Below are 21,080 nucleotides of genomic sequence, written 5' to 3'. Positions count from 1 at the left end.
CTTGGACGCGTGTGATGGAGCATTGTCCTGCATGAAAATCATGTTTTTCTTGAAGGATGCAGACTTCTTCCTGTACCACTGCTTGAAAAAGGTGTCTTCCAGAAACTGGCAGTAGGACTGGGAGTTGAGCTTGACTCCATCCTCAACCCGAAAAAGCCCCACAAGCTCATCTTTGATGATACCAGCCCAAACCAGTACTCCACCTCCACCTTGCTGGCGTCTGAGTCGGACTGGAGCTCTCTGCCCTTTACCAATCCAGCCACGGGCCCATCCATCTGGCCCATCAAGACTCACTCTCATTTCATCAGTCCATAAAACCTTAGAAAAATCAGTCTTGAGATATTTCTTGGCCCAGTCTTAATGTTTTAGCTTGTGTGTCTTGTTCAGTGGTGGTCGTCTTTCAGCCTTTCTTACCTTGGCCATGTCTCTGAGTATTGCACACCTTGTGCTTTTGGGCACTCCAGTGATGTTGCAGCTCTGAAATATGGTCAAACTGGTGGCAAGTGGCATCTTGGCAGCTGCACGCTTGACTTTTCTCAGTTCATGGGCAGTTATTTTGCACCTTGGTTTTTCCACACGCTTCTTGCGACCCTGTTGATTTTTTTGAATGAAAAAGCTTGATTGTTCGATGATCACGCTTCAGAAGCTTTGCAATTTTAAGAGTGCTGCATCCCTCTGCAAGATATCTCACTATTTTTTACTTTTCTGAGCCTGTCAAGTCCTTCTTTTGACCCATTTTGCCAAAGGAAAGGAAGTTGCCTAATAATTATGCACACCTGATATAGGGTGTTGATGTCATTAGACCACACCCCTTCTCATTACAGAGATGCACATCACCTAATATGCTTAATTGGTAGTAGGCTTTCGAGCCTATACAGCTTGGAGTAAGACAACATGCATAAAGAGGATGATGTGGTCAAAATACTCATTTGCCTAATAATTCTGCACTCCCTGTATGTTAGCTGCCCCATTGGTCAGAGAAAAGTCTATTTGTTAGGTCCCACCGAGTTCTAGTCATATGTTACTCAAACTACTGCACTGACAAGAGGCGGAAGAGCAGAGCAAGGCGGAGGAAGAGAAGAGAGAGGCGGCGGTGGAAGAGGAGCAGAGCAAGACGAGAGGTGGAGGTGGAGCAGAGCAAGATGAGAGGCGGCGGTGGCGAAGCACCAGACTTGTGCTGCAATTTATGACAGGTTTATATAAAGTGGGGGGAAAAAAGCCTGCTCGTTCCTCCTTCCAGTGCACTTGCAGCCATGTCCAGCAGGAGGCAGAGGCCAGTGACCGGGGAACGTAAGCAGGTGGCAGCAAGCGGACATTTTAGAAGCGGTCAGCACACATGCGACCGCTCCTATGATGTCATTATCGTTTTTTCACCCTATAAGATGCACCGGCCCATAAGACGCACCTAGGTTTTTGAGGAGGAAAATAAGAAAAAATATATTTTGAACCAAAAGGTGTGCTTTTGGTGGGCTTTGAACTAATGGTAGCCTGTGAATGACACTATTATGGGGGATCTGTGTATAACGCACTGTTATGGGGGATCTGTGGATGGCACTGTTATGGGGGCATCTGTGGATGGCACTGTTATGGGGGCGTCTGTGGATGGCACTGTTATGGGGGCGTCTGTGGATGGCACTGTTATGGGGGCGTCTGTGGATGGCACTGTTATGGGGGCGTCTGTGGATGGCACTGTTGTGGGGCGTCTGTGGATGGCACTGTTGTGGGGGGCGTCTGTGGATGGCACTGTTGTGGGGGCGTCTGTGGATGGCATTGTTGTGGGGGCGTCTGTGGATGGCATTGTTGTGGGGGCGTCTGTGGATGGCACTGTTGTGGGGGCGTCTGTGGATGGCACTGTTGTGGGGGCGTCTGAGGATGGCACTGTTGTGGGGGCATCTGTGGATGGCATGACACTGCTATGGGGGGGGATGTGTGTATGACAGATAAATAGCATCTTATGTTATGTGTCATCCACAGATCCCCCCCATAACAGTGTCCCTGTGAATGACCCCCAATACAGGGGGTGTAGGCTGGCATCTACAGTAGTTTTGTAATGGCAGCCGGGCCCAGTGCCGTCATTGTATTCTATTGCACCAGTCCCAGCTTACTGTACTAATCGTATCTAACTGTAGGCAATGTTTAACTATAGAAAATCTTCAATCCAGCAGCCTGTACTTACGACCATACCATGCAGGAGGCAGGAGGCTGGGCGGGTTGTGAAACAACTGAAAATATGTCATATTCTAGGTTCTTCAAAGTAGCCACCTTTTGCTTTGATTACTGCTTTGCACACTCTTGGCATTCTCTTGATGAGCTTCAAGAGGTAGTCACCTGAAATGGTTTTCACTTCACAGGTGTGCCCTGTCAGGTTTAATAAGTGGGATTTCTTGCCTTATAAATGGGGTTGGGGCCATCAGTTGCGTTGTGGAGAAGTCAGGTGGATACACAGCTGATAGTCCTACTGAATAGACTGTTAGAATTTGTATTATGGCAAGAAAAAAGCAGCAAAATAAAGAAAAACGAGTGGCCATCATTACTTTAAGAAATGAAGGTCAGTCAGTCCGAAAAATTGAGAAAACTTTGAAAGTGTCCCCAAGTGCAGTCACAAAAACCATCAAGTGCTTGTCACGGATGGTGTAACAGAAAACAAGAAGTTACAAATAAGGATCCGAATGGCTTGATCCGAAACTAAGGAACAAAAGGGTGACCCCTATCCAAGCCCTGAAACTCTCCCTGTCTTCTCAGCCCATGCAAAGATCTCTATGATAGAAAATTGCATGCCCTCGTGCCTCGACTGTATGACACCTGAACACCCTATAATAGTGAGGGGACCCGACCACAGGCTCCCTACACTTAATACAGAGGGAGTCAGGGTCACCTAGGATCAAGCAAACAGGAAAACACAAATCAATGAACAGACTTATCTGTAGAAGCATCAATTGTAGCATCCAGCATGTACACACTCCAGGAAGTTGTATAAACCGCAAAGTGATGCAGTATGGGAGGGGATTTAAAGGGATGCAATCAGTGCAACTAGATGACAGCTGAGAGAGGGAAACGAGATGACAAAACGAAAGCAAAACAAAAGAACCTCAAGCAGGAGGTTCTGAAGAACGTCTGTCAGAGCTTCTCAGATGTCTGGCGGTGACAGTACCCCTCCTTCTACGAGTGGACTCCAGACACTCAGAGCCCACCTTCTCAGGATGGGACCTATGGAAAGCCCTGATGAGACGAGTGGCCTTAATGTCCGTCACTGGGACCCACATCCTCTCCTCAGGACCATAACCCTCCCAATGAACGAGGTACTGGAGAGAACCGCGGACAACACGAGAATCCACAATCCTAGAGACCTGGAATTCAGGATTACCATCAACCACAATCGGAGGAGGAGGCAAAGAGGAGGGTACAATGGGTTGGACATAAGGTTTTAATAGGGACTTATGAAAAACATTATGGATCTTCCAAGTCTGAGGAAGATCAAGACGGTAGGCAACAAGATTGATGACGGACAAGATTTTGTAAGGCCCAATAAACTTAGGACCCAACTTCCAGGAGGGAACCTTCAATTTGATATTCTTAGTAGACAACCACACCAGATCACCAACATTCAGGTCCGGACCAGGCACACGTCTCTTATCCGCCACACGCTTATATCTCTCACTCATGCTCTTTAGATTATCCTGAATCTTTTGCCAAATAGATGACAAAGACAAGGAGAATCTCTCCTCATCAGGTAAACCAGAAGACCCCTCTCCAGAGAATGTCCCAAACTGCGGATGAAACCCATATGCACCAAAAAAATGGTGACTTATCAGAGGACTCATGACGACGGTTATTTAAAGCAAACTCAGCAAGGGACAAAAAAGAACACCAATCCTCCTGATTCTCCGCCACAAAACAGCGCAGATATGTCTCCAGATTCTGATTGACACGCTCTGTCTGGCCATTCGACTGTGGGTGGAAAGCAGAAGAGAATGACAACCGAACCCCCAAGCGAGAACAGAAAGCCTTCCAGAATCTGGAAACAAACTGCGTGCCCCTATCAGAGACTATGTCTGAAGGAATACCATGCAATTTGACAATGTGATCAATAAATTTTAGCATTGGGCAACCCAGGAAAAGAAATGAAATGCGCCATTTTGCTAAAACGGTCCACCACCAGAATCACAGTCTTCCCCGAGGAACGAGACAGGTCCGTAATGAAGTCCATGGACAGATGTGTCCAAGGACGGGAAGGAATGGGTAACGGAAGAAGAGGACCTGATGGCCGTGAATGAGGGACTTTGGCACGAGCGCAGGTCTCGCAGGCTGCCACAAAACCCTCAGCCGACTTACGAAGCGCCGGCCACCAGAATCTCTGAGCGATGAGATCCACTGTGGCTCTACCCCCCGGGTGCCCAGCAAGGACAGTATCGTGGTGCTCCTTAAAAACCTTGTGTCTTAAAGCGAGAGGCACAAACAACCTCCCAGGAGGACAAAGATCAGGAGCCTCTGCCTGGGCTGCCTGAACCTCTGCCTCCAATTCAGGATAAAGAGCAGAGACCACCACACCTTCAGCCAAAATGGGACCCGGGTCTTAAAAATTCCCACCTCCCGGAAAACAATGTGACAGGGCATCCGCCTTCACATTCTTAACCCCAGGGCGGAACGTGACAACAAAATTAAACCTTGAAAAGAACAAAGACCATCTGGCGTGTCTCGGGTTCAGACGCTTGGCTGACTCCAAGTAGGCCAGATTCTTATGGTCGGTAAACACGGTAATAGGGTGTCTGGCTCCCTCTAGCCAATGGCGCCATTCCTCAAAAGCTAACTTGATGGCCAACAACTCCCTATCTCCCACATCGTAATTTCTCTCTGCGGAGGAGAGTTTCTTCGAGAAAAAAACACACGGTCGCCATTTGGCAGGAGAGGGACCCTGAGACAAGACCGCACCCACACCCACCTCAGAAGCGTCCACCTCATCTATGAAGGGCAGAGAAACATAGAAACATAGAATGTGTCGGCAGATAAGAACCATTTGGCCCATCTAGTCTGCCCAATATATCTGAATCCTATGAATAGTCCCTGGCCCTATCTTATATGAAGGATAGCCTTATGCCTATCCCATGCATGCTTAAACTCCTTCACTGTATTTGCCGCTACCACTTCCGCAGGAAGGCTATTCCATGCATCCACTACTCTCTCAGTAAAGTAATACTTCCTTATATTACTTTTAAACCTTTGCCCCTCTAATTTAAAACTGTGTCCTCTTGTGGTAGTTTTTCTTCTTTTAAATATGCTCTCCTCCTTTACCGAGTTGATTCCCTTTATGTATTTAAAAGTTTCTATCATATCCCCTCGGTCTCTTCTTTCTTCCAAGCTATACATATTAAGGTCTTTTAACCTTTCCTGGTAAGTTTTATCCTGCAATCCATGGACCAGTTTAGTAGCTCTTCTCTGAATTCTCTCTAGAGTATCTATATCCTTCTGGAGATATGGCCTCCAGTACTGCGCACAATACTCCAAGTGAGGTCTCACCAGTGATCTGTACAGCGGCATAAGCACTTCACTCTTTCTACTGCTTATACCTCTCCCTATACATCCAAGCATTCTGCTGGCATTTCGTGCTGCTTTATTACATTGTCTTCCCACCTTTAAGTCTTCTGAAATAATAATTACTCCTAAATCCCTTTCCTCAGATACTGAGGTCAGGACTGTGTCAAATATTCTATATTCTGCCCTTGGGGTTTTACGCCCCAGGTGCATTATCTTGCACTTATCCACATTAAATTTCAGTTGCCAGAGTTCTGACCATTCTTCTAGTTTTCCTAAATCCTTTTCCATTTGGCGTTTCCCTCCAGGAACATCAACCCTGTTACATATCTTTGTGTCATCAGCAAAAAGACAAACCTTACCATCGAGGCCTTTTGCAATATCACTTATGAAGATATTAAACAAAATTGGTCCCAGTACAGATCCCTGTGGAATCCCACTGGTAACATGACCTTGTTTTGAATGTTCTCCATTGACTACAACCCTCTGTTGTCTGTCACTCAGCCACTGCCTAATCCACTCAACAATATGGGAGTCCAGGTTGTACCAAGATGGGAGCGGAAGCAAAACTCTCCTTGATACTAGAAAAGGCCTTACGCGCCTCTACCGACCAGGAGGAAAAATCTACCCCCTTTCTAGTCATATCAGTGAGTGGTTTAACAACAGAGGAATAATTCAAAATAAACTTCCTGTAATAATTGGCAAAGCCCAATGCATAAGCGCCTTCTGATTCTCAGGAAGCTCCGACTCAAGCACAGCGCGGACCTTCTCGGGGTCCATGCGAAAACCAGAAGCGGAGAGAAGAAACCCCAAAAATTGAATTTCTGTAACCACAAAAACACATTTTTCCAGTTTAGCGTACAATTTATTCTCCCACAGGATAAGCAAGACCTGGCGTAGGTGGCCCTTATGAGTTTTGAAATCAGGAGAAAAAATCAAAATGTCATCTAGGTAGACTAGTACAAATTTCCCCATTAAATGATAAAAAATGCTGTTCACAAAATGCTGAAAGACGGCTGGAGCATTCATCAAACCAAAAGGCATAACCAAATTCTCAAAATGGCCCTCAGGGGTATTGAAGGCCGTCTTCCATTCGTCTCCTTCTCTGACCCTGACCAGGTTGTATGCCCTTCTTAGATCCATCTTGGAAAAAACTTTAGCCCCAACAACCTGGTTAAACAGGTCCAGGATCAGAGGAAGCGGATAAGGGTCACGAATTGTGATACTGTTCAGCTCCCTGAAATCCAGACATGGTCTTAAAGAACCATCTTTTTTCTTAACAAAGAAAAAAACAGCGGCAACAGGTGACTTCGAGGGTCATATGTGTCCCTTTCTCAGGCTCTCAAAGATATAAGCACGCATAGCGACCCTTTCAGGTTGGGAGAGATTGTATAAACGAGATTTAGGCAGCTTGGTGCCTGGGATGAGATTAATAGGGCAATCGTACTCCCTGTGAGGGGGCAACTCCTGAACACCATTCTCAGAAAACACATCCGAAAATTCAGAGAAAAAAGATGGTACAGTCTTAGTAGAAACCTCTGAAACAGTTGTCGTGAGGCAATTCTCTCTACAAAAGTCCCTCCAACCATTTATTTGCCTCGCTTTCCAATCAATGGTGGGGTTATGTTTAGTGAGCCAGGGTAGCCCCAACACTAGAGGAGTAGGCAACCCGCTTAGGACGAAACATGACACATCCTCAACATGAGTATCACTCACAATTAAAGGGAAATTGTGAACTATGCCCTTTAACGATTTCTGAGAAAGTGGAGCGGAATCAATAGCAAAAACAGGTATATCCTTTTCCAAAGTGCCTACCTGGAAACCATGTGTTATAGCAAATTGATTATCAATGAGATTGACAGCTGCTCCACTACAAAAATCTCACAAAAAATGTTCTTGCTCTCTAGCTCCACCCTGGCAGGTAGGACAAAACGGGAACTACAAGCAAACGGAAAACCTTCAATTTCCGCATCAACCTTGCCAATAGTAACAGATGGAACGTTTTTAGAGGATTTTTTTTCTTTTTGTTTCTTTATTACTCTCAAAAAACTGCCTGACTCTCCTAGAGGAACAAACATTTGCCAAATGATTTATACCTCCACAACAGAAACAAACCTTCCTCTGAAAGCTGAATCTTCTATTGTCAGAGGCAAGCAAACCCAGCTGCATGGGCTCCTGCTCAGAGGGGATTGAGAGAGGCTGAGACCCCTGCGCACTGAATGAGACGGCCGCACTGTCCTTGGACTGAGTATGACAGGAGGGAGTGATCTCTCCTCTCTCTCTAAGACGCCTGTCAATATGAACGGTCCGAGACATGGCAGAGTCCAAGGAGGTAGGCCTCTCATGAAAGGCAAATGCATCTTTCAATCCCTCTGAAAGACCATGGCAAAATTGACTTCGGAGTGCAGCATTATTCCAACCAGTATCAGCTGCCCATCTCCGAAATTCTGAACAGTATATCTCTGCAGACTGTTTACCCTGGCATAAAAGACGTAGTCTAGACTCAGCCAGAGCAATACGATCCGGATCATCATATATCTGACCCAGGGCTAAAAAAAAATCATCCACTGAACGGAGGGGCCGTGCCCCCACCAGCAGCGGAAAGGCCCAAGACTGAGCTTTATCCCTGAGCAGCGAGATGATGATCCCCACCCTCCGCTCCTCATCACCAGAGGAATGGGGAAGTAGGCGAAAATGGAGTTTGCAAGCCTCACTAAAACTAACAAAATTCTCACTACCCCCGGAGAACGTATCCGGGAGCGAGATTTTAGGCTCAGAACAAATTCCATGACCTCAAGCAGAAACGGTCACCTCAAACTGAGAGACAGTTTTCCGGAGATCTGCTACCTCCAGTGAAAGACCCTGCATGCGGTCCATCAAGGTTGAAACCGGATTCATGCGTAAGACGGTTTTGGTGGTTTATAATGTCACGGATGGTGTATTAGAAAACAAGAAGTTACAAATAAGGATCCGACTGGCTTGATCCGAAACTAAGGAACAAAAGGGTGACCCCTATTCAAGCCCTGAAACTCTCCCTGTCTTCTCAGCCCATGCAAAGATCTCTATGATAGAAAATTGCATGCCCTCATGCCTCAACTGTATGACACCTGAACACCCTATAATAGTGAGGGGACACGACCACCGGCTCCCTACACTTAATACAGAGGGAGTCAGGGTCACCTAGGATCAAGCAAACAGGAAAACACAAATCAATGAACAGACTTATCTGTAGAAGCATCAATTGTAGCATCCAGCATGTACACACTCCAGGAAGTTGTATAAACCGCAAAGTGATGCAGTATGGGAGGAGATTTAAAGGGAGGCAATCAGTGCAACTAGATGACAGCTGAGAGAGGGAAACGAGATGACAAAACAAAAGAACCTCAAGCAGGAGGTTCTGAAGAAAGTCTGTCAGAGCTTCTCAGATGTCTGGCGGTGACAGCGCTACAAAGAAAGTGGCTCACATGCAGACCGCCCCAGGAAAGGAAGACCAAGAGTTACCTCTGCTGCGGAGGATAAGTTCATCTGAGTCACCAGCCTCAGAAATCGCAGGTTAACAGCAGCTCATATTAGAGACCAGGTCAATGCCACACAGAGTTCTAGCAGCAGACACATCTCTAGAACAACTGTTAAGAGGAGACTGTGTGAATCAGGCCTTCATGGTAGAATATCTGCTAGGAAACCACTGCTAAGGACAGGCAACAAGCAGAAGAGACTTGTTTGGGCTAAAGAACACAAGGAATGGACATTAGACCAGTGGAAATCTGTGCTTTGGTCTGATGAGTCCAAATTTGAGATCTTTGGTTCCAACCACCGTGTCTTTGTGCGACGCAGAAAAGGTGAACGGATGGACTCTACATGCCTGGTTCCCACCGTGAAGCATGGAGGAGGAGGTGTGATGGTGTGGGGGTGCTTTGCTGGTGACACTGTTGGGGATTTATAAAAATTGAAGACATACTGAACCAGCATGGCTACCACAGCATCTTGCAGCGGCATGCTATTCCATCCGGTTTGCGTTTAGTTGGACCATCATTTATTTTTCAACAGGACAATGACCCCAATCACACCTCCAGGCTGTGTAAGGGCTATTTGACCATGAAGGAGAGTGATGGGATTCTGCGCCAGATGACCTGGCCTCCACAGTCACCGGACCTGAACCCAATTGAGATGGTTTGGGGTGAGCTGGACCGCAGAGTGAAGGCAAAAGGGCCAACAAGTGCTAAGCATCTCTGGGAACTCCTTCAAGACTGTTGGAAGACCATTTCAGGTGACTACCTCTTGAAGCTCATCAAGAGAATGCCAAGAGTGTGCAAAGCAGTAATCAAAGCAAAAGGTGGCTACTTTGAAGAACCTAGAATATGACATATTTTCAGTTGTTTCACACTTTTTTGTAATGTATATAATTCCACATGTGTTAATTCATAGTTTTGATGCCTTTAGTGTGAATCTACAATTTTCATAGTCATGAAAATAAAGAAAACTCTTTAAATGAGAAGGTGTGTCCAAACTTTTGGTCTGTACTGTATTTGTTTTATCGATTTCAATAAAGATACATTTTTAGATATATATTTTTGTATTATATGTGTATATGCTGAGTGTCTGGGTTTGTCCCATCTAGGAGTTATTCATTTTTTACAATTGACTTGTGTTCTATTCATGCTATACAACCGTATTCCGGTTTCGGTTTTGTGTTTTATTGTACATTGGTATCTCAACATACAATGCTAACCAATTAACATGGCCATTTCTCTGGAAACAAACATTTGTACTGGTTGTCTTGTAGTTCCTCTGCAGTACAATGTGGTACCACATGTCCTGTACTGCCCTCTGTCTGTGCCAGGATGAGCTGCTCATTTGGTTGTCAGATGAGGGCGGCTGCATATTTTTTTTTTTGTAAACTGTGCGGTATACAGGACCCTGAAGAAGCTCCTGTCCTCATCATAAAAAAATATTTACAGCTCTCTATTTACAGCTCTCATCTATTCCTGGCTATTATATGTAAAGACTTAGGGGGTCATTTATTAAGACCAGCATTTAAGACACCAGTCTTAATAAGGCCCTGCACTGGCGGTGGATCCACTGAAGTTATGTAGAGACGTAGGCCTCTACATAACTTCAGTGGATCCACTGCCGTTTCTAAATCTACGCCAGCATCCCTGCTGGCGTAGATTTAGACCATTTTCTACGCCTAAGGCCTCATGCATACAGCCGTTGTTTTGGTCTGCATCCGAGCCACAGTTTTGGTGGCTCGGATGCGGACCCATTCACTTCAATGGGGCCGCAAAAGATCCATTGCCCCGTTCCGTGGCCCCACAAAAAAAAATATAACCTGTCCTATTCTTGTCCGTGCTTTGCGGATAAAAATAGGCAGTTATATTAAAGGCTGTCCGTGCCGTTCTGCAAATTGCGGAACGCACACGGACACCATCTGTGTTTTGCGGATCCGCAGTATGTGGACCACAAAAAACTGAACGGTCGTGTGCATGAGGCCTAAAGCAGACGTGGAAAGTGATAAATGTCCCTGCCCACCTCACGCCACGCCCACTTTTGTAGACCTGTCATGAGTGGGGAAAAGTTGCAGATTGCGGCGCAAAGAACTTTTGCATCACAATATGCGCCAGAAATACGCCTAATAGAGACGTATTTCTGTAAGTAAATGACCCCCTTACTTTATCTGTCTTAGATATCCCACTAATTTAATAGCTATCCTGCGGATAAGGGATAACTTCATCTAACCCCAATATCTGTATAATCATACATCAAAATATAAGAGAAATACAAGTTTTTGCTGATGATTTTTTTTCTTATCAAAGTGCTGTATATTGTACATTTGCAAGCATGAAAGTCAGAAAAACAATGCGTACAGGTAAATGTGGTATAACTCCTGACTTTGAAACAAAAATTACTAAAATGTGCAACATACCCAAGCAGAAAAATACTGCCCAAAAAAAAAACATGCAAACATTACCAGCCAGATGCTTTGCCAACATAATGCACATTCCTCTCACTTTCAACTCCATCTATTCCAGGAAAAAAATCTTTTATAACTGCGCCTATGGTGTCATTCATCATGGATTCAATAAAAAAAATTCTGCATGTAGGGCTCATGCACACAACCGTTGTTTTTGTCTGCATTTGATCTGCATTTTTTATGGTGTGCATTCTGCATCCATATGCCCGTTCTGGGGCACCCGCAAAAAAAATAGAACATGTTCCACTCTTGTCCATTTTACAGACAAGGATAGGACAGTTCTATGGAGGGCAGAAGGTTTTATTCTCCTCATATTTAATGATACTCTGTATTATTAATTCTTCTTTCTCCATGTGGTTTCTACTTATTGTTCTGTTGCCGCCATCTGCTGGCCAGAATTGTATGCTGCACGCCTCTGCTCTTACTAGTAAAGATATTTCTCTGCTGGGCATGGTTTTAGCTGCCTCTGACATGTCACTTCCTGCAGCCATTTTCAGTGTTGCATAGCTGTGTGACTGGATTTACAAAAAATGTTGGGCTTGTGACCAGCAGTTAGTCTCAGGAAAGACATCAACAGGGCAGCATCAATACCACTACTACATTACAGTATTGTATTATCGTTTGTCGCTGTATTTGGATCAAATAAACCCACGTTGATTTAATTCCCGTGTCTACGTTTGGATCCATCTAACCCGAGCATCTGCTGGTCCGGTCTGCTCCACTGTTTGGATACGCAGCCATTATCAGTTAGATCTTAATTCGCCTTCATGTGGGGACAGAACATCCGTGTTTTGCTGTGTGCATGAGCCCTTGGTCTTATTTGTCTTTCTTACTGCCATGTCAGATGACCTCATAAATACCCATTTGACACTTTTTTTTTTGTTAATGATCTTTCTTTCTTTTGTCCTCAGGGACCATTAAAGGGTTTCCTGGAATCTCTAGGGAAATTGCAGAAGAAATTCTATCACAAAGGAATGAGAATGAACTGCCCAATACGTACGTACTTAGTTACGGCTCGTAGTGCAGCCAGTTGTGGGGCACGAGCCCTGAAAACCTTACGCAGCTGGGGACTTGAGACTGATGAAGCTCTCTTCTTGGCTGGAGCACCAAAAGGACCTATGCTTGAAAAAATACGCCCACACATATTCTTCGATGATCAGATGTTCCATATAGAAGGGGCCCAAGAGATGGGAACTATAGCGGCGCATGTCCCTTATGGTGTGGCGCAAAGACACAAAAAACCCACCAAGTGAGACTGATGTAAAATCTTATTCTGTTTGCCTCACCACCATGGAATCCATTTTATATCTGACATACAGAGCTGCTACAAATTACCTTAAGAGCTATTTATCACACTGTACAATATATATGCAGGTAATAGTCAGATTGTTCAACATAAGGTGACTATAGGAATGTTCACACAGCAGATTTTCTGCTTGGCTTCCATGTGCATTCTGAGTTGAAATCCAAATGGAATATGTCTCCTGTTGTTTCAGTGGGAACCTGCACTTCCATTGTTACAGACACGGATTTTTTGGGGGCTACTACAAATTTTCTCTGAAGCGCATTTTCCACTGTGTGAACATACTTCAACCGGGCTGTGAATTTGATGTGAATTATTTTACGAATATAATAAATGGAGCCTGGAACGTTAGTGTAAATTATCTTAAATATGCCATAACAAATAGTAGTTAATAAATGCATGTATACTATTCTTAAAAGGAATGTTTCATCAGAAAATTACTTTTTGAGTAAAATGTTTTGAATTAAAAACATTTTTTGGAATTTTTGGTAATTTTTGATTTAATTTTCTATGTAACTGTATTACAAAACAATTCCTAAAATCATGCAGTTTTTGCACTGATCACAAGGCCTAAAATATGTCATGATTTCCTGTTCTGTACAGGTAACTTTTCAGTAGCCATTGCATTTTCATTACAGGCAGAATTGCAATGACAGATATTGCCTCAGTATAGATAAGAAAAGGGTCCACTATTCACAATAGCTAATGGTCGCAGCTTATCTACTCCCGCATGGCCTCTACACAGAGGACGCCAAGGAAACCATGCCATAGAAGTCAATGAGTCAGCTCCGGTCCATTGTGTCTATGGCCCATGTGGCTTCTCCCAAGAAAAGGAAGTGTTGAAATATTTTAGGCCTTGATTTTTTACACAGAGACATGGAAAATTAAAAAAAATATCACAGGAATTCTAAAAAATATGTTTAATATAAAAAACTTGATGTAAACAATAAATAATTTTTTGATGACTCCCTTTAAAGTAGGTTGTACAGTTGGAAATTGCAACTACCAGACCCTCTTGGAGCATCAGTAGGGTCAGGGGTTTAGGTGTCTTAATTAGCATATGAAACACCACAACTTGTTCGCACAGATCAAGATACTGCGGTGGCTCTTTTGGTAGGGACTCATGCTTTCATTAAGGATGGCTTTTACACACTTCTAGAATGAATATGATTTGGTATTTTACTGCCTGCGCAAATCGCTATTGAGATTAAATTGTAATTGTCATCTCATGGTACATAGACAGGACCTCATAGTCTAGATGGGTGGTTTAGCTGAAAGACCATCTAGCAATTGCATTTACACATAGCAATTTGGAGATCTTATGATGAAATTGTTCAGCATGCCTGAAGATTTGCAGTCACGTAAAATGATTTAAATGCTGAGAAAGTTGTAAGCAACAATCCCAATGCGTTATAGAAGTTTGTGAACAGTGTTGGACTGGAGCACCAGACTACCAGGCTCTGACAATAATGGGCCTCTAATAAATCAGGTCCACTAAGGTCTAGCTGACCTTGGAACCAGTAACCAGATCATAGCATACTGTATATTCACCTTGTGCAACTGCCCAGGTGCCTACTGTGAAAAGAAGCCCATCTGCCAAAGCTTCCTGCTGTCTACTTCATTATTTTTCTTGTACCAAGGTACTTTAGTGGTCTATGTCCACCTCTGAAACAGATGTCCTACATGTGCAATGATGACAATTAAATGAACATCTACACATGTCCTGTAGGATGGGCCCTCAAAATCATTTCCTCTGGTGGGCCCAAAGAACTCCAAGCAACGCTGTGTGTGAAGGCAATATTACTTCTGTTCATAAGGACATCTCATAAATATTAGTAACAGTGCCTCATGTTACTTACAATTCTAAGGCCTGTGTCCGTTAATGTCTCTTGATCAGCTGTTTTGTAACTGATGGAGTGTGAGGCTCTAAATGTCTATCACTGTTAGCATTTGTGCTTCCATATCTGTGTGCTAGGCTTTTATTTTCTGGACCTGCTTCTGAGATATGTTTACTCTAAATTCAGCACAGGGAGTTTGTGTGTCTAATGTAGCACTTTGTGACAATATTATTTTGCAGTTTTATAATGTTGTAACTTTTATTAAACCCTTTGGTATCTAATACTGTATATTGCCCATCACCTACTGTATAAAACACCCAAAAATTTGACTTTGATCAAAATGAACTCTTAAGTGATAACAGATAGTTTGGCCCAAGGGCTTGTCTTCCTTCACAAAATGGCATTTATCGTGCAAAGTGAATACAAGGTACTTACTAATATATAGTTATTGTCCATATTGCCACCTTTGCTGCCTTATTCATTTTTCCATCACATTATACACTTCTCATTTCCAGGGGTTATGGCCACCTCTGCAGGGCAGATACGAGGTGGCCGGGACAGGAGCTGCTGTGCATGCATGCCTATGCGCACTCCTAGGGTCCCAGCCACCAGAGAGGCCAGCATTTTTTCCTATAGTGTGCAAGCAAGGCCCCCTCCGTTGGATTACAGGGTGGTTGTAACCCCTGGGAACGAGGAATGTATAATGTGATGGAAAAATGAATCTAGTCAACAGAGGAGGCAATATGGACAATCACAATACATTAGTAAGTGCCTTGTATTTAATTTTTCTTCATGATAAATGCCATTTGTTGGAGTGAGACAACCCCTTTAAATAAGTTGCCTCGTAGCAGACAATACCTTTCTCATGAGCTGGTACCCTTGGGTTTGGCTCTTGGGAAAGGGGAACACAAGGTGAAGCTGGGGAAATGTGGTATTACATGGCCACCATTCAGATAAATGGCTGTTCTTGTAATACATGCATGGCTCAAATCTCCATGTGTTACAAGGAAAGCCAGTTATTTGAATGGGTGCCATGTAATACTACTTAAACAGAGCGGCTTTTTTGTCTGGTTTATAACATTTACTGTATATGCCCTAGTAATGCACATGGACAGGAGATGTCCACTTTAAGGGCTCATGCTCACAAATGTGTGCTGTCTGTGCCCGCGCAAACAGTGGGTCTGCAATATATGGGCACCGGTCGTGCGCATGCCGTATCATGGATGTGGACCTATTCACTTGAATGGGTCCACAACCTGGAAGATACAGCGTGGAAGCACGTAGCGGAAGGCCACGGAAGCACTATGGAGCACTTCTGTGGTATTTTGGTCCGTGCCTCCCCACCGCAACAAAATAGAACCAGCTCTATTTTCTGCGGTATGGACGGATTACGGACCCATTCAAGTTAAATGGGTCTGCATCCATCAGCGCCGGCCACGAAGGCGGTGCCCGTGCATTGGGGACCGCAAATGCACGGCACGGGCGGCATGAGCTCTAAGTAAGAAGTATAACACTAATAAAAGGGTCCATGTAAATCAATAAGATGGCTAAGAAGGGAAGCAACGTGAATGGCAATCTGATGATTATATGTTTGTATATGTCTTTTCTTTGTTAAATATTTTTTCCACTTCTGAGTGTTTTGTGCCTTTATGTGAATTGGATTGTGAAATGGAATATATGGCCTACCCAAGAATGTAAATTGTGGAATGTATAAAGCATCCTGTATGCTATATATAAAAAAATAAATATGCGTTAATGTTATGTTTTAATAAGCTGTCATGTCCCACGACTCATTTTATATACTGTGATTATTACAGTGCGGCCACCACCGCTGCTCTTCTCACCTGCCTCTGCCTCTCTCGGTCAGCACATAGGGAGTACGCACATGTTCTCTCCGGCTCTTAATGGGGAAGTGTGTGCACCCTAGTCTTCACCACCCAATGGTTGGCAACCTTGGGGTACTTAAAGGGGTTATCCCACTTTGCATTTTCATACTTACCTGCTGCCAGCGCGCCGTTCACTTCCTGGATTCTGGCTGGGGGCGGGCTTGATTGAAGTCTTCTCCCGGCCGGGCCGCGCGCTAGACTGAATCCGCACGCTGCCGCGCATGCGCCATGGTGACTTATTCCTGGCCAGTGCACGTTCGCAGCTCTGTACTATTCTGGCCAGGAAGAAGTCACCATCGAGCATGCGCGGCAGCGTGCGCATTCAGGACAGCGAGCAGCCCGGACGGGAGAAAAGAAGGAGTCTTCTGCGCAAGTGCGGCCACCGGGATTCCGGAGAAGAGCGGTGGCTGTAACCAGGGGAGACTGAATGACAACAATGAGGTAAGTGGGGATGAATTTTCTCCTAAACGGTGGGAATGGGTTAATCAAATATATTTACAAAAATGACCACTGTCAAATCAATAACAGATGTAACAGTGATCATTATGATGGGATAACCCCTTTAAGGCATATTTCCTAGTATTTGGCTATGCCCATAGAAACCAACACCATGTGTGCCATACTACTGCCACCAAAAATTCCATGATTCTCTACTTTGCCCTCACCACTTACTAATCCTTCAAACCAATTCTTATGCTCCTGTAAGCTTTTGTTAAACAGATAAAGATGCGTTCCTGAGTCTGATTGATGCTCCAAGTGTCATTGTACTTGCCTATTTAATTTAATAAAAAGTTAGTTTAAGAAAGATAAATTCCCAAACACTGTACACCAATCTTTCCAGACTTGTATATCATAACACTGGGCCACCAAGCCCAGTTTTAGGGTCAGCCATGCTTGTCTAACCTAGCTGTCACTTCTCAATAGCAGTAGTGCACACTGATGAACCCTTGTGACCACTTGACCATACCACCACTGTCCATCAAATGCCATCCCCTTGGGACACTCTAGAACTCTCAGTCCAGGTGCTTATGCTGATTCTGATATCCTGGCTCCTTCCACTGCTTTCTGCTTGAGTCCTGTAAGCACAAAGTATTCTGACAGTATTCATTGCCACTCATGCTTGGTTATGCACTTCCGCTCATGCATTTCCTGACAGACTCTGCCATGTCCTAGTCTATCACATTGTTTACTGATGCCCCTTTCTGATATAACAAACATCCTATCATTCTGTAGCTATCTATCTTCTTTTTTAACTCCACCCCCAGTGATTATACTACCAACCCTTCTATTGGTGCTGAATCAAAAGGGGGCCCTCCATTCTTCAAGCCTTACTCACTATCTCACTATCTCTTTCAGCAATTATTTGCTGACTTAAGGCTTTTATTTCCTGCCCCTCTAAAGGGCCATAAAACTTAGACCTAGCTCTGAGGAGTTTGTATATATAGGCCTTCACTATACCTCTAAGCTAAGGGTACTTTCTCAATAGCGTTAAAGTTTTCCGGTATTGAGTTCCGTCCTAGAGGCTCAATACCGGGGAAAAAAAGCATCAGTTTTGTCCTAATGCATTCCGTTAAGTATGCATCAGGATGTCTTCCGTTCCGTCCCTTTTACGGTATTTGGCCGAAGAAAATACCACAGCATGCTGCAGTATTTTCTCCTTCCAAAATTCCAGAACACTTGCCGGAATGCTGGATCCGGCATTCATTTCCATTGAAATATATTAATGCCAGATCCGGTACCAAATGTTCAGCAAATTGCCGCATTGACGGATCCGGTTTTCCGGTCTGTGCATGCGCAGACCTTTAAAAATGTGAAAAAAATAAACACCGGATCCGTTTTTCCAGATGACACCGGAGAGAGAGATCCGCATCCGGATCCGGAAACCAATGGTATCTGTTTGCATACGGATTTCTGGATTTGGCAGGCAGTTCCGGCAATGGAACTGCCTGTCGGATTCTTTTAATGCTAGTGTGAAAGTACCCTAAGACTCAACTTATTCCAGGATTACACCATCGTTACCTGATCATCTAATGGAGTGCTGATCATGACACCTCACATACACTACACACAGGGCCTTATGATCATAGCACACTGGGTATCAGTAGTGATGGCAGGGACCTGTACACCTGATTCCTTGGTTTATATAAGGCATCATGTAATTCACTGATCAGTTTCTAGAGGTAATTGCTGTGGACATGGATACTGCTTCAGTATATACAATATAACTCTTATTGATGTAATATACAGCTTACCTTCTGTTTTCCTACACAGATGGGGTCACAGAAAGTCTGTACAAGCAGTAGGTTGGTTTAAAGAGGACCTTTCATGGTTCCAGACATTATAAACTAAGTATCAGGATACGTAGGGCATAGTGCAGGAATCTAACTGCACTTACTATTTTTTCTGGGCACCGCTCCGTTCGCCCGCTGTGGCCCCTGTTGTAGTCTCCCGCCTGGTATGCTAATTTTGGCATCGGAGCAATGAGGAGGAGACTGAGTCTTTCTCCGTGGGCGTCTCCTTCTCCCTGGCTGTAGCGCGGTCCAATCACAGCGGAGAGCATCACAGCCTGTGTCGCTCTCTACTGTGATTGGACAGAGCTACAGCCAGGCAAAAGGAGACGCCCACAGAGAAAGACTCAGTCTCCTCCTCATTGCTCCGATGCTAAAATTTGCATACCAGACGGGAGAATACAACGGGGGCCACAGTGGGCAAACGGAGTGGCACCCAGAAAAAATAGTAAGTGCAGTTAGATCACTGCACTATGCCCTACGTATCCTGATACTTAGTTTATAATGTCTGGAACCATGAAAGGTCCTCTTTAAGCTCTTCAGCCACTGGACTAGTAATGTTGTCCTTGGTCTTACATTTCTGTACATGAAACTGCTATGTTCTATAAAGTGTACTGTATGCTCTAAACACAACAGAGACCAAAACTCATATCAAATGGTTCAACTCCAATAGTCACTAATGGTATCAAGACTATAAATGAAAGTAATACTCTGCTGGGATTGGCAAAAACTCCATTCCTGGCTGTTTAAACCTTGATAATTAGTACTGATCAGAGTGTGGGCTGGGGGAAGGGTCTCCTTTTGATGGGGCTGACATCACAAAGCAGGGTCTGGTAGTTAAATATTAACAGCCCTCTGCCTCCTATATACCCATATTAATGAATACTGTCCAATTTAAGTGACTGCTAGGACAGATGCCAGTGCAATTTAAATGCAAAGGCAATAATAAACAGTATAACATATAGACATATTACAGTGTATTATGGTTAAAAAATGTTTCAATGTAAAATGTCTGATATCTGTGCAGTAATCCTGTATAGTGATGGCCTTGCGGTTTACCCGGCAGTCGGTTCACGGCGAACTTCGCTTGTTCGCGATTCGCCGAACATGCGAACATATGGCGATATTCACGCCCACCATATTCTTTTACATTGTGAAGAACTTTGACCCATGACACATCCATCAGGTGGTACAGGACAGCCAATTGAAAAGTTTCAGCACATGGACACACCCCCTACCTTATAAACAGACCCGATCTGACCGCCATTTTACATTCTGTCTTTTGTCAGTGTAGGGAAAGGTTGCTGTGTGGAGCAGGGACAGACTGTTAGGGACAAAAACGCTATCAAATAGGTCCACAAAAGTCCTTTTAAGGACTGGTATAGGTGCACTATTGATAGGTGTGCAGTACAGAGGGGTGTAATACACTTATAATATACTTTCTAACATAGAAAGTGCAATGGAGCCGGATTGGTGTATGCACTCTGACGCCAATAATATGCAATGGCTGGGTCAAGTGTAAGTGATAGTTTATAGTTTTGTTTGTGACGCCAATTGCAGCGTGCGCAGGGTACTAACACAGACCCTTTTAAGGTATTGTAACTCACGTACCAGGCTAGGAATGCCAGAGTGGTGTAATGTCTCTGTATTGTAGTAGTAATAGCGTCAACAGTGTCTCCTACCTTGGTACGGCTGGACTCCTGGATCCTGGCTCACTTGCAATAAAATGAGTGTGGTGCTAGTAGGAGTAATTGAGGAATTAGCAGCAGTAATTGAGATCCAGGCCTTGAATAAAGTTCAAACATATCTTTACTGGTAGTAGCTTTCATCCAAGCAAGGTACAGCAATAGTCTTTGGTCCCAGCAGGTATTGGCAATGTGTGGCAGGAAATTATCTTCTTCTCTATCATATGCCTGGAGCTTTTGCAGGAAAGGGACGTCTGCTTAGTAGCTCTGTAATGTGGCAGGAATTTATCTTCTGCACTATCTATCTTCTGCTGTCTTGGGGACTGACTAGCTGAGGAGTAATATGGCTTCTCCTGGGTCTCTGGACGGTACGCACAGTAATCTTCACAGGGTATGCTTCTTCCTGGAGTTCTGGAGTTTGTCTGCTTGCTTCTATCAGATGAGGTTGAAGGGCTCAGGCTGGGGATGATGATCAATTGTCTCAGCCGAGACAAGATCCTGGCTTTGGATCTCTATATCTGGTAGTTTCTAGCATGCACACCCTACCCCTAGCAGGGGGTGGGTTATACACTAACTCAAC

The 21,080-nt window shown here is 44.3% G+C and overlaps 1 protein-coding gene across 1 annotated transcript in view; it reads left to right on the top strand.

Moving 5' to 3' along the window:
• NT5C1A (5'-nucleotidase, cytosolic IA) overlaps positions 1-15,364 on the top strand; it is a 55,530-nt gene extending 40,166 nt beyond the window's left edge. The window contains exon 6 of the mRNA XM_044286481.1: positions 12,412-15,364. Coding sequence (XP_044142416.1) covers positions 12,412-12,753 — 342 coding nt within the window. The 3' untranslated portion in view covers positions 12,754-15,364. The remainder of the gene's footprint in view (positions 1-12,411) is intronic.
• The last annotated feature ends 5,716 nt before the right edge of the window (positions 15,365-21,080 follow it).

Source organism: Bufo gargarizans, chromosome 3 (assembly GCF_014858855.1).
Source record: "Bufo gargarizans isolate SCDJY-AF-19 chromosome 3, ASM1485885v1, whole genome shotgun sequence".
In the NCBI taxonomy this organism is placed as follows: domain Eukaryota; kingdom Metazoa; phylum Chordata; class Amphibia; order Anura; family Bufonidae; genus Bufo; species Bufo gargarizans.
The sequence above is the reverse complement of the archived record's forward strand: the minus strand, read 5'-3'. Positions and strand labels throughout refer to the sequence as shown.